The sequence below is a fragment of the Amphiura filiformis genome, chromosome 1 (genome assembly GCF_039555335.1).
Source record: "Amphiura filiformis chromosome 1, Afil_fr2py, whole genome shotgun sequence".
Taxonomy (NCBI): Eukaryota; Metazoa; Echinodermata; class Ophiuroidea; order Amphilepidida; family Amphiuridae; genus Amphiura; species Amphiura filiformis.
Genome location: NC_092628.1, coordinates 57,080,629 through 57,096,710, shown reverse-complemented (window position 1 = coordinate 57,096,710; position 16,082 = coordinate 57,080,629). Strand labels below are relative to the sequence as shown.

The 16,082-nt window shown below is 33.1% G+C and overlaps 1 protein-coding gene across 2 annotated transcripts in view; it reads left to right on the top strand.

The window, feature by feature from the left end:
• LOC140149513 (fibroblast growth factor receptor 4-like) overlaps positions 1-16,082 on the top strand; it is a 62,771-nt gene that overhangs the window by 28,946 nt on the left and 17,743 nt on the right. For both annotated transcript variants that reach the window (XM_072171604.1, XM_072171606.1), the window contains 3 exons: positions 1,759-1,983; positions 2,957-3,108; positions 3,518-3,721. In XM_072171604.1, coding sequence (XP_072027705.1) covers positions 1,759-1,983; positions 2,957-3,108; positions 3,518-3,721 — 581 coding nt within the window. The remainder of the gene's footprint in view (positions 1-1,758; positions 1,984-2,956; positions 3,109-3,517; positions 3,722-16,082) is intronic.

The following is a 16,082-nucleotide window of genomic DNA, read 5'->3' as shown; positions in this document are numbered from 1 at the left end:
ACGTCCATACAACGTAGTTTTTCCCGATTGTGCCCACTGGGCAGCTTTGATTTCTTTTTATATATCATGTGAATTTTAACCAACCTGACTTTAAAACTAATTCATGAATTGGATCAAACCAAGGTCTATTTCTATTCATATTTAATTTTATGTAAATTTATGATAAGTTGCAATGGTTCATCATAAACAAGGACACGCATCTTGGACAATAAGGAAAATAAGTCTTGCATTTATTGTTCTTTATACCTTACATTATTTATCTTACAATGTCACCTTGAAATATGTGATCAAACTTTTAAAAGCAAGGTTGATTTTGATTTTTGTTTCATTTTATGTAAATTACCTAAATGATATTTTAATATCATTTATGTCAATTAAATGATATTTTAATATCATTTATGTTCATTAAATGATATTTTAATTTATATCATTTATGTCAATTAAATGATATTTTGATATCATTTATTTTACATAAAATAAAACAAAATACCGTACATAAAACTTTTTAAAGGTTCAAATAAACAAGGACACACACTTGGAAAGAAGTACATGTAATTTCTTGCATGATGGTTCTTAGGCAACCTTAGGGATGTACCATTTTATTCTTGGGGGGGGGGGAGTTTTGCAGGTGGATTTTTTTTGTTGGCAGCAATTTGTTTTTTCAATTTTAATGTATATACCTACAGAGTTGGGTGGGGAAAATATTTTTTTTTGGTCTCACTACTAGTGGGCAATTTTTTTTTCAAAATATAAATTCATCACATGACATTTTCTTGTAAATGTGATCAAACCAAGGTAGATTTTTATTTGTGTTCAACACGAAACAGACAAGAAAATAAATGTGGGACAAAAATAAGGAAAATGTATAATTAAAGTGATGATAAACATGTAAATTATGCATATTATTTATGTTAAAATGTTAAGTAAAATCTACCAATAAATGCCTTTTCATATTTGAAAATGTATTTAAGTCTACACGTACATGTACACCCCTACACAGAAAGGCACAGACCAGCCCTTGAGCTGGTCTTCCCTGGGCCATGTTTTTACAACAAATAGCTTATACCGAAACACCAACAATACATTATCAGAAGCAGCTAGAACAAAATATATATACATTATAATGCAAACTAATTGGGTAAAATTTTGATCATAAAAAATTGTTATCACTGACAGTCTGTTGAAGGAAGCAAGACTCGCAGAGCACTGTGCAGGAGATCAAAATTATTCCATTATAGTTCAAGTAGCACCTGGCCTTTAAAACTTAATTCAGTACAACTTATTGGATGATGAATTAGTATGCATTGCTACATTGTAGCTGTTCAATAGAAGCAAAGTTCACATGTACAACTTTACCCAGCTTCAGGGAAAAAATTAGTAAATTAGTTTTAATGATTTAACATCATAATTCATATTTGTCCATTTTAGCTTTAAAATTGCAAATTTTCACTTCACTTATTTTGGGAGCGATAGATGTTCCATTCACGCTGTCTCTGTTAAACAGATTTTACACCAACCTCCATAGCTCTCCATCCATATGCAAAAGTAATCTATGTCACAGACAAGTGTTAATTCAACATAAATCCTCTGTTAAAGTGAGGACAACAAATTCAGCTTTGCCCCCTCCCCTCCCCCGCCACACTAAGGGGGCTGGCTACGCTCCTGCACTTTTTCTTTGACAAAATTGAAAACTACACCACAACATATTTGACAACTTACTTACAATTAGGTATTTTGATTTTGTTTCTTACCTTGTAGTTCAACCAGGATTCACCACAGAATCTCCAACACAAAATTTGGAAACAACTAAAAGTCTTGAAGAAGGCTTCACTACCGACTCTGATGCCACAACTCTAGAGGCAACAAGTGAGCCAATATTAGATGCCCGAGCATGTGAAGATAACCCATGCAGGAGTAGAGGAGTGTGTATCTTGGAAGATACAGGACTTGGGTTTAGATGTGAATGCAATTTGGGTTACAAAGGTGAGACTATCAGGCAAATGAGGACAGTGTCACAAACATTGATTAAGGCTAGTTTAAGGTGGTAATACACCCCTTGATAAATTTGTGACTATTTTTGCATTTTTCTCAAAAAATAATAACACACTGGTACATGTAAGTTGGTAACAAAAGTTATGATAAGAAAAGAGGTACCGCTATAATGTACCTCATTTCTTAACATACAATGTATATAATGAACCACTTGTCTTGAATCACTGAAATTTCAGTGAAGTAATTGGATTCCTTGCCCTTATAATATACATAACTTTTGTTACCAGTGTGTAGTTATATTTTTAGAAAAATGCAAAATTAGTCACAAAATTTATCAGGGGGTGTAGTACCACCTTAAAGGGACACTACATGATTTGCTGGGCCAGAAAACCCAACATTCAGATTTTTGGAACAAGCACAATAAGCTGTGTAATTGTAAATGGTAAATATGAAAACAAAATAAAAAACAAAATTTGACAATGAAGTTTGGATGCATACAGCAAACTTTAGTGCACACCCAAGTGAGAGTGTCAAATATGTAACCACTGATGTAAATATGTAATTGCAAGCAGTTAACAGCCATAAACAATAATTATTACAGAATGAGTTATATTTGCAATAGATTAATTCCTGACAAAATTGGCCTGTTTACCTGTGATCATTTGGTGGAACAGTTTTAAAAGCAAAACTAATATTTTGAACAGAATATATCTGATTGTCACTTGAACATTCTTACCCTTGTTTAATTTTCCTTGTAAGTTGTGTATCGTCATTTGAATTTTGCTATTTTTATCATACTTTTATGCATGTAGATCCTTCTTAAGGGAAATAATTTCCTTTATGCTGGTGAAACTGCTTTACCAACCTTCCTATCCAAATCATGTGTAAATATAAATGTATAACATAAAACTACTTTTAAAGGTGTATGACCCGATTAGTGTGTTTTTCTTTCTTTGGTTTACAGGTGATAGATGTGAAATATACAGTGATCCATGTGACAATGATCCATGTCCACCACAGTACCAATGCTATTCTGATGGAGGCTTACTCAACAAGTGCTTCCCACCTAATGCCACTCTACCAAACCAAGTGGCTTCGACAACACCACATCCTAAGGTATTACAAGTTCCAGTGTTGGTGAAAATTAGCTCTTTTTGTTTATTTGTTTGTTATACAGTTTAGCTTATTTGGTTCCTATTCCTTCAGACCATACAATGTACATGATTACCAAATCAGGCACTTTGATAAAGCAGCGCAGTTTGTGTGGATTCATTGGAACATTTCGTACATGCATAATAGGAGGTTTGATCCACTGAAGTGAACAAGAAAATGCCAGCTCCCCATGTGGGACTTCTTTGGCATTTAATGTAATTGTTGGTGTTAATGTACAACAAATCCCTTAAATACCTGTCTCAGATATGAATAAATATTTTTGAAAACAAGATTAAAATCTTGTTTTCAAAGTTATAATGTGAAGATATAAAGAGAAAACAATATCATGTTTTTCTCAAATTTACTCTTTCAGCTTGGGCCGCTGTCTAGCACTACCATAAGCATCATCATTGTTATGAGCCTCACTATACCAGCATTCTTTGTATTCATCATTATACTGTTGTGGTGTACAACATGGACCCATCTTCATCCAACTATCAAGAACAATACCGTTAAATACATGTATGATCCTGAGCTGAATGGTGTTGATAATGGCTTCACAAATAATGGATATGGGGTAGGTTTTATATCCAATTTATTTCTATTATCTCCCTGTTTTCTGACATTAAAATGGCAAAGTTATTACATAGACCTGCACAAAATGACTTCAATCTGACCAGAGAAGATGAGAAGAAACATCTCCTCTGATCTGACAGAGTGAATGAAAATGTCCATTTTTGCACTAATGCCCATATGATAAAGTAAATTTTGGTCTAGAGTAGGACTACAAGATGCAATGCACAAGATTAGATTTGATTCAGAAGGGAGCAGTTTTCCCCTTGCCCGAGGCAATATTAATTTGTAGCTGTTCTGTTCCATTAGGATGAACTGGCCAGTCATACAGGTCTGCATCTCAAAAACGAGTACATTTTTGTTGTAAAGTTTAACACCAAGTAAATGTACAATTTGTGTGTTTATGTGCTTGTCTGTATTTTGTTAACTGTGCTACAATGGAAACCTCAAAGGATATTGACCATGATGATTCTGAGCTTAACGATGCAGCTATATGGTTCACCAATAAGGGATATGGAGTAAGTTGGCAATGTTTTGTATTGTGTGTTCATTTGTCATTTTGCATTATATTGTATTGGTATTGTGTTTGGTGTTTGGTGTTCAAGAAACATTTTCCTATACATATTTTTATGTCAACTGTTTTTCCATACAACCATAAAGTAGTTGTAGATTACATGTTCATTTTGGGGATGGTTTTCATATAGATGGCCCTAGCCATATGCTAATGATGTTATTGAAAGAACGTCATGTTCTTGGGAGCTGGGATCACACCCAACTGCACATCACACATCTTTCCTACCACGGGCTCTGTGAATGGACTCTGATACCTGTATAAAGATCCAAGATATTCCAACAATACCTGTATGATGATCTAAGATATTCCACCAATACCTGTATGATGATCCAAGATATTCCACCAATACCAGTATGATGATCTAAGATATTCCAACAATACCTGTATGATGATCTAAGATATTCCACCAATACCGGTATGATGATCTAAGATATTCCAACAATACCTGTATGATGATCCAAGATATTCCACCAATACCAGTATGATGATCTAAGATATTCCAACAATACCTGTATGATGATCTAAGATATTCCAACAATACCAGGATGATGATCTAAGATATTCTACCAATACCTGAATGATGATCTAAGATATTCCAATAATACCTGTATGATGATCCAAGATATTCCACCAATACCTGTATGATGATCTAAGATATTCCAACAATACCTGTATGATGATCTAAGATATTCCAACAATACCAGTATGATGATCTAAGATATTCCACCAATACCTGTATGATGATCTAAGATATTCTACCAATACCTGTAAGATGATCGAAGATATTCCAACAATACCTGTAAGATGATCGAAGATATTCCAACAATACCTGTATGATGATCTAAGATATTCCACCAATACCTGTATGATGATCTAAGATATTCTCCCAATACCTGTAAGATGATCGAAGATATTCCAACAATACCTGTATGATGATCTAAGATATTCCACCAATACCTGTATGATGATCTAAGATATTCCACCAATACCTGTATGATGATCTAAGATATTCCACCAATACCTGTATGATGATCTAAGATATTCCACCAATACCTGTATGATGATCTAAGATATTCCACCAATACCTGTATGATGATCTAAGATATTCCACCAATACCTGTATGATGATCTAAGATATTCTACCAATACCTGTAAGATGATCGAAGATATTCCAACAATACCTGTATGATGATCTAAGATATTCCACCAATACATGTATGATGATCTAAGATATTCCAACAATACCTGTAAGATGATCTAAGATATTCTACCAATACCTGTATGATGATCTATGATATCCTACCAATACCTGTATGATGATCTAAGATATTCCACCAATACCAGTATGATGATCTAAGATATTCCACCAATACCTGTATGATGATCTAAGATATTCCAACAATACCTGTATGATGATCTAAGATATTCTACCAATACCTGTATGATGATCTATGATATCCTACCAATACCTGTATGATGATCTAAGATATTCCACCAATACCAGTATGATGATCTAAGATATTCCACCAATACCTGTATGATGATCTAAGATATTCCACCAATACAGGTAAGATGATCGAAGATATTCCACCAATACCTGTATGATGATCTAAGATATTCCACCAATACCTGTATGATGATCTAAGATATTCCAACAATACCTGTATGATGATCTAAGATATTCCACCAATACCGGTATGATGATCTAAGATATTCCAACAATACCTGTATGATGATCCAAGATATTCCACCAATACCAGTTTGATGATCTAAGATATTCCAACAATACCTGTATGATGATCTAAGATATTCCACCAATACTGGTATGATGATCGAAGATATTCCAACAATACCTGTATGATGATCTAAGATATTCCACCAATACCTGTATGATGATCGAAGATATTCCAACAATACCTGTATGATGATCTAAGATATTCCAACAATACCTGTATGATGATATAAGATATTCCACCCAATACCTGAATGAAGGTCTAAGATATTCAACCAATACCTGTATGATGATCTAAGATATTCCACCAATACGTGTATGATGATCGAAGATATTCCAACAATACCTGTATGATGATATAAGATATTCCACCAATACCTGTATGATGATCTAAGATATTCCACCAATACCGGTATGATGATCGAAGATATTTCAACAATACCAGTATGATGATCTAAGATATTCCAACAATACCTGAATGGTGATCTAAGATATTCCACCAATACCAGTATGATGATCGAAGATATTCTACCAATACCTGTAAGATGATCTAAGATATTCTACCAATACCTGTATGATGATCTAAGATATTCCACCAATACCTGTATGATGATCTAAGATATTCCACCAATACCTGTATGATGATCTAAGATATTCCACCAATACCTGTATGATGATCTAAGATATTCCACCAATACCTGTATGATGATCTAAGATATTCCAACAATACCTGTATGATGATCTAAGATATTCCAACAATACCTGTATGATGATCTAAGATATTCCAACAATACCTGTATGATGATCTAAGATATTCCACCAATACCTGTATGATGATCTAAGATATTCCACCAATACCTGTATGATGATCTAAGATATTCCATCAATACTGGTATGATGATCTAAGATATTCCACCAATACCTGAATGATGATCTAAGATATTCTACCAATACCTGTATGATGATCTAAGATATTCCACCAATACCAGTATGATGATCTAAGATATTCCACCAATACCTGTAAGATGATCTAAGATATTCTACCAATACCTGTATGATGATCTAAGATATTCTACCAATACCTGTATGATGATCTAAGATATTCCACCAATACCTGTATGATGATCTAAGATATTCCAACAATACCAGTATGATGATCTAAGATATTCCAACAATACCAGTATGATGATCTAAGATATTCCACCAATACCTGTATGATGATCTAAGATATTCCACCAATACCTGTATGATGATCTAAGATAGTCCACCAATACCTGTATGATGATCTAAGATATTCTACCAATACCTGTATGATGATCTAAGATATGCTACCAATACCTGTATGATGATCTAAGATATTCTACCAATACCTGTATGATGATCTAAGATATTCCAACAATACCTGTATGATCTAAGATAGTCCACCAATACCTGTATGATGATCTAAGATATTCTACCAATACCTGTATGATGATCTAAGATATTCTACCAATACCTGTATGATGATCTAAGATATTCCAACAATACCTGTATGATGATCCAAGATATTCCACCAATACCAGTATGATGATCTAAGATATGCCACCAATACCTGTATGATGATCTAAGATATTCCACCAATACCAGTATGATGATCTAAGATATTCCAACAATACCTGTATGATGATCTAAGATATTCCAACAATACCTGTATGATGATCTAAGATATTCCAACAATACCTGTATGATGATCTAAGATATTCCAACAATACTGGTATGATGATCGAAGATATTCCAACAATACCTGTATATGATCTAAGATATTCCAACAATACCTGTATGATGATCTAAGATATTCCAACAATACCTGTATGATGATCTAAGATATTCCAACAATACCTGTATGATGATCTAAGATATTCCACCAATACCTGTATGATGATCTAAGATATTCTACCAATACCTATATGATGATCTAAGATATTCCACCAATACCTGTATGATGATCTAAGATATTCCAACAATACCTGTATGATGATCTAAGATATTCCAACAATACCTGTATGATGATCTAAGATATTCTACCAATACCTGTATGATGATCTAAGATATTCCAACAATACCTGTATGATGATCCAAGATATTCCACCAATACCAGTATGATCTAAGATATGCCACCAATACCTGTATGATGATCTAAGATATTCCACCAATACCAGTATGATGATCTAAGATATTCCAACAATACCTGTATGATGATCTAAGATATTCCAACAATACCTGTATGATGATCTAAGATATTCCAACAATACCTGTATGATGATCTAAGATATTCCAACAATACTGGTATGATGATCTAAGATATTCCAACAATACCTGTATGATGATCTAAGATATTCCAACAATACCTGTATGATGATCTAAGATATTCCAACAATACCTGTATGATGATCTAAGATATTCCAACAATACCTGTATGATGATCTAAGATATTCCACCAATACCTGTATGATGATCTAAGATATTCCACCAATACCTATATGATGATCTAAGATATTCCACCAATACCTGTATGATGATCTAAGATATTCCAACAATACCTGTATGATGATCTAAGATATTCCAACAATACCTGTATGATGATCTAAGATATTCTACCAATACCTGTATGATGATCTAAGATATTCCAACAATACCTGTATGATAATCTAAGATATTCTACCAATACCTGTATGATGATCTAAGATATTCCACCAATACCTGAATGATGATCTAAGATATTCCACCAATACCTGTATGATGATCTAAGATATTCCAACAATACCAGTATGATGATCTAAGATATTCTACCAATACCTGTAAGATGATCGAAGATATTCCAACAATACATGTATGATGATCTAAAATATTCCAACAATACCTGTATGATGATCTAAGATATTCCAACAATACCAGTATGATGATCTAAGATATTCCAACAATACCTGTATGATAATCTATGATATTCTACCAATACCTGTATGATGATCTAAGATATTCTACCAATACCTGTATGATGATCTAAGATATTCTACCAATACCTGTATGATGATCTAAGATATTCTACCAATACTTGTATGATGATCTAAGATATTCTACCAATACCTGTATGATGATCTACATGTAAGATATTCCACCAATACCAGTATGATGATCTAAGATATTCCAACAATACCTGTATGATGATCTAAGATATTCTACCAATACCTGTATGATGATCTAAGATATTCCACCAATACCTGTATGATGATCTAAGATATTCTACCAATACCTGTATGATGATCTAAGATATTCCAACAATACCTGTATGATGATCTAAGATTTTCCACTAATACCTGTATGATGATCTAAGATATTCCAACAATACCTGTATGATGATATAAGATATTCCACCCAATACCTGAATGAAGGTCTAAGATATTCAACCAATACCTGTATGATGATCTAAGATATTCCAACAATACCTGTATGATGATCTAAGATATTCCACCAATACGTGTATGATGATCTAAGATATTCCACCAATACCTGTATGATGATCTAAGATATTCTACCAATACCTGTATGATGATCTAAGATAATTCCACCAATACCTGTATGATGATCTACGATATTCCACCGGCCCAATACCTGTATGATGATCTAAGATATTCTACCAATACCTGTATGATGATCTAAGATATTCTACCAATACCTATATGATGATCTAAGATATTCTACCAATACCTGTATGATGATCTAAGATATTCTACCAATACCGGTATGATGATCTAAGATATTCCACCAATACTGGTATGATGATCGAAGATATTCCAACAATACCAGTATGATGATCTAAGATATTCCAACAATACCTGAATGATGATCTAAGATATTCCACCAATACCTGTATGATGATCTAAGATATTCCACCAATACCTGTAAGATGATCTAAGATAGTCCACCAATACCGGTATGATGATCTAAGATATTCCACCAATACTGGTATGATGATCGAAGATATTCCAACAATACCTGAATGATGATCTAAGATATTCCACCAATACCTGTATGATGATCTAAGATATTCCACCAATACCAGTATGATGATCTAAGACATTCCACCAATACCAGTATGATGATCTAAGATATTCCAACAATACCTGTATGATGATCTAAGATATTCCAACAATACCTGTATGATGATCTAAGATATTCCACCAATACCTGTATGATGATCTAAGATATTCCACCAATACCTGTATGATGATCTAAGATATTCCACCAATACTGGTATGATGATCTAAGATATTCCACCAATACCTGAATGATGATCTAAGATATTCTACCAATACCTGTATGATGATCTAAGATATTCCACCAATACCAGTATGATGATCTAAGATATTCCACCAATACCTGTAAGATGATCTAAGATATTCTACCAATACCTGTATGATGATCTAAGATATTCTACCAATACCTGTATGATGATCTAAGATATTCCACCAATACCTGTATGATGATCTAAGATATTCCAACAATACCAGTATGATGATCTAAGATATTCCAACAATACCAGTATGATGATCTAAGATATTCCACCAATACCTGTATGATGATCTAAGATATTCCACCAATACCTGTATGATGATCTAAGATAGTCCACCAATACCTGTATGATGATCTAAGATATTCTACCAATACCTGTATGATGATCTAAGATATGCTACCAATACCTGTATGATGATCTAAGATATTCTACCAATACCTGTATGATGATCTAAGATATTCCAACAATACCTGTATGATGATCTAAGATAGTCCACCAATACCTGTATGATGATCTAAGATATTCTACCAATACCTGTATGATGATCTAAGATATTCTACCAATACCTGTATGATGATCTAAGATATTCCAACAATACCTGTATGATGATCCAAGATATTCCACCAATACCAGTATGATGATCTAAGATATGCCACCAATACCTGTATGATGATCTAAGATATTCCACCAATACCAGTATGATGATCTAAGATATTCCAACAATACCTGTATGATGATCTAAGATATTCCAACAATACCTGTATGATGATCTAAGATATTCCAACAATACCTGTATGATGATCTAAGATATTCCAACAATACTGGTATGATGATCGAAGATATTCCAACAATACCTGTATGATGATCTAAGATATTCCAACAATACCTGTATGATGATCTAAGATATTCCAACAATACCTGTATGATGATCTAAGATATTCCAACAATACCTGTATGATGATCTAAGATATTCCACCAATACCTGTATGATGATCTAAGATATTCTACCAATACCTATATGATGATCTAAGATATTCCACCAATACCTGTATGATGATCTAAGATATTCCAACAATACCTGTATGATGATCTAAGATATTCCAACAATACCTGTATGATGATCTAAGATATTCTACCAATACCTGTATGATGATCTAAGATATTCCAACAATACCTGTATGATGATCCAAGATATTCCACCAATACCAGTATGATGATCTAAGATATGCCACCAATACCTGTATGATGATCTAAGATATTCCACCAATACCAGTATGATGATCTAAGATATTCCAACAATACCTGTATGATGATCTAAGATATTCCAACAATACCTGTATGATGATCTAAGATATTCCAACAATACCTGTATGATGATCTAAGATATTCCAACAATACTGGTATGATGATCGAAGATATTCCAACAATACCTGTATGATGATCTAAGATATTCCAACAATACCTGTATGATGATCTAAGATATTCCAACAATACCTGTATGATGATCTAAGATATTCCAACAATACCTGTATGATAATCTAAGATATTCTACCAATACCTGTATGATGATCTAAGATATTCCACCAATACCTGAATGATGATCTAAGATATTCCACCAATACCTGTATGATGATCTAAGATATTCCAACAATACCAGTATGATGATCTAAGATATTCTACCAATACCTGTAAGATGATCGAAGATATTCCAACAATACCTGTATGATGATCTAAAATATTCCAACAATACCTGTATGATGATCTAAGATATTCCAACAATACCAGTATGATGATCTAAGATATTCCAACAATACCTGTATGATAATCTATGATATTCTACCAATACCTGTATGATGATCTAAGATATTCTACCAATACCTGTATGATGATCTAAGATATTCTACCAATACCTGTATGATGATCTAAGATATTCTACCAATACTTGTATGATGATCTAAGATATTCTACCAATACCTGTATGATGATCTACATGTAAGATATTCCACCAATACCAGTATGATGATCTAAGATATTCCAACAATACCTGTATGATGATCTAAGATATTCTACCAATACCTGTATGATGATCTAAGATATTCCACCAATACCTGTAAGATGATCTAAGATAGTCCACCAATACCGGTATGATGATCTAAGATATTCCACCAATACTGGTATGATGATCGAAGATATTCCAACAATACCTGAATGATGATCTAAGATATTCCACCAATACCTGTATGATGATCTAAGATATTCCACCAATACCAGTATGATGATCTAAGACATTCCACCAATACCAGTATGATGATCTAAGATATTCCAACAATACCTGTATGATGATCTAAGATATTCCAACAATACCTGTATGATGATCTAAGATATTCCACCAATACCTGTATGATGATCTAAGATATTCCACCAATACCTGTATGATGATCTAAGATATTCCACCAATACTGGTATGATGATCTAAGATATTCCACCAATACCTGAATGATGATCTAAGATATTCTACCAATACCTGTATGATGATCTAAGATATTCCACCAATACCAGTATGATGATCTAAGATATTCCACCAATACCTGTAAGATGATCTAAGATATTCTACCAATACCTGTATGATGATCTAAGATATTCTACCAATACCTGTATGATGATCTAAGATATTCCACCAATACCTGTATGATGATCTAAGATATTCCAACAATACCAGTATGATGATCTAAGATATTCCAACAATACCAGTATGATGATCTAAGATATTCCACCAATACCTGTATGATGATCTAAGATATTCCACCAATACCTGTATGATGATCTAAGATAGTCCACCAATACCTGTATGATGATCTAAGATATTCTACCAATACCTGTATGATGATCTAAGATATGCTACCAATACCTGTATGATGATCTAAGATATTCTACCAATACCTGTATGATGATCTAAGATATTCCAACAATACCTGTATGATGATCTAAGATATTCCACCAATACCTGTATGATGATCTAAGATATTCTACCAATACCTGTATGATGATCTAAGATATTCTACCAATACCTGTATGATGATCTAAGATATTCCAACAATACCTGTATGATGATCCAAGATATTCCACCAATACCAGTATGATGATCTAAGATATGCCACCAATACCTGTATGATGATCTAAGATATTCCACCAATACCAGTATGATGATCTAAGATATTCCAACAATACCTGTATGATGATCTAAGATATTCCAACAATACCTGTATGATGATCTAAGATATTCCAACAATACCTGTATGATGATCTAAGATATTCCAACAATACTGGTATGATGATCGAAGATATTCCAACAATACCTGTATGATGATCTAAGATATTCCAACAATACCTGTATGATGATCTAAGATATTCCAACAATACCTGTATGATGATCTAAGATATTCCAACAATACCTGTATGATGATCTAAGATATTCCACCAATACCTGTATGATGATCTAAGATATTCTACCAATACCTATATGATGATCTAAGATATTCCACCAATACCTGTATGATGATCTAAGATATTCCAACAATACCTGTATGATGATCTAAGATATTCCAACAATACCTGTATGATGATCTAAGATATTCTACCAATACCTGTATGATGATCTAAGATATTCCAACAATACCTGTATGATGATCCAAGATATTCCACCAATACCAGTATGATGATCTAAGATATGCCACCAATACCTGTATGATGATCTAAGATATTCCACCAATACCAGTATGATGATCTAAGATATTCCAACAATACCTGTATGATGATCTAAGATATTCCAACAATACCTGTATGATGATCTAAGATATTCCAACAATACCTGTATGATGATCTAAGATATTCCAACAATACTGGTATGATGATCGAAGATATTCCAACAATACCTGTATGATGATCTAAGATATTCCAACAATACCTGTATGATGATCTAAGATATTCCAACAATACCTGTATGATGATCTAAGATATTCCAACAATACCTGTATGATGATCTAAGATATTCCACCAATACCTGTATGATGATCTAAGATATTCTACCAATACCTATATGATGATCTAAGATATTCCACCAATACCTGTATGATGATCTAAGATATTCCAACAATACCTGTATGATGATCTAAGATATTCCAACAATACCTGTATGATGATCTAAGATATTCTACCAATACCTGTATGATGATCTAAGATATTCCAACAATACCTGTATGATAATCTAAGATATTCTACCAATACCTGTATGATGATCTAAGATATTCCACCAATACCTGAATGATGATCTAAGATATTCCACCAATACCTGTATGATGATCTAAGATATTCCAACAATACCAGTATGATGATCTAAGATATTCTACCAATACCTGTAAGATGATCGAAGATATTCCAACAATACCTGTATGATGATCTAAAATATTCCAACAATACCTGTATGATGATCTAAGATGTTCCAACAATACCAGTATGATGATCTAAGATATTCCAACAATACCTGTATGATAATCTATGATATTCTACCAATACCTGTATGATGATCTAAGATATTCTACCAATACCTGTATGATGATCTAAGATATTCTACCAATACCTGTATGATGATCTAAGATATTCTACCAATACTTGTATGATGATCTAAGATATTCTACCAATACCTGTATGATGATCTACATGTAAGATATTCCACCAATACCAGTATGATGATCTAAGATATTCCAACAATACCTGTATGATGATCTAAGATATTCTACCAATACCTGTATGATGATCTAAGATATTCCACCAATACCTGTATGATGATCTAAGATATTCTACCAATACCTGTATGATGATCTAAGATATTCCAACAATACCTGTATGATGATCTAAGATTTTCCACTAATACCTGTATGATGATCTAAGATATTCCAACAATACCTGTATGATGATATAAGATATTCCACCCAATACCTGAATGAAGGTCTAAGATATTCAACCAATACCTGTATGATGATCTAAGATATTCCAACAATACCTGTATGATGATCTAAGATATTCCACCAATACCTGTATGATGATCTAAGATATTCCACCAATACCTGTATGATGATCTAAGATATTCTACCAATACCTGTATGATGATCTAAGATAATTCCACCAATACCTGTATGATGATCTACGATATTCCACCGGCCCAATACCTGTATGATGATCTAAGATATTCTACCAATACCTGTATGATGATCTAAGATATTCTACCAATACCTATATGATGATCTAAGATATTCTACCAATACCTGTATGATGATCTAAGATATTCTACCAATACCTGTATGATGATCTAAGATATTCCACCAATACTGGTATGATGATCGAAGATATTCCAACAATACCAGTATGATGATCTAAGATATTCCAACAATACCTGAATGATGATCTAAGATATTCCACCAATACCTGTATGATGATCTAAGATATTCCACCAATACCTGTAAGATGATCTAAGATAGTCCACCAATACCGGTATGATGATCTAAGATATTCCACCAATACTGGTATGATGATCAAGATATTCCAACAATACCTGAATGATGATCTAAGATATTCCACCAATACCTGTATGATGATCTAAGATATTCCACCAATACCAGTATGATGATCTAAGACATTCCACCAATACCAGTATGATGATCTAAGATATTCCA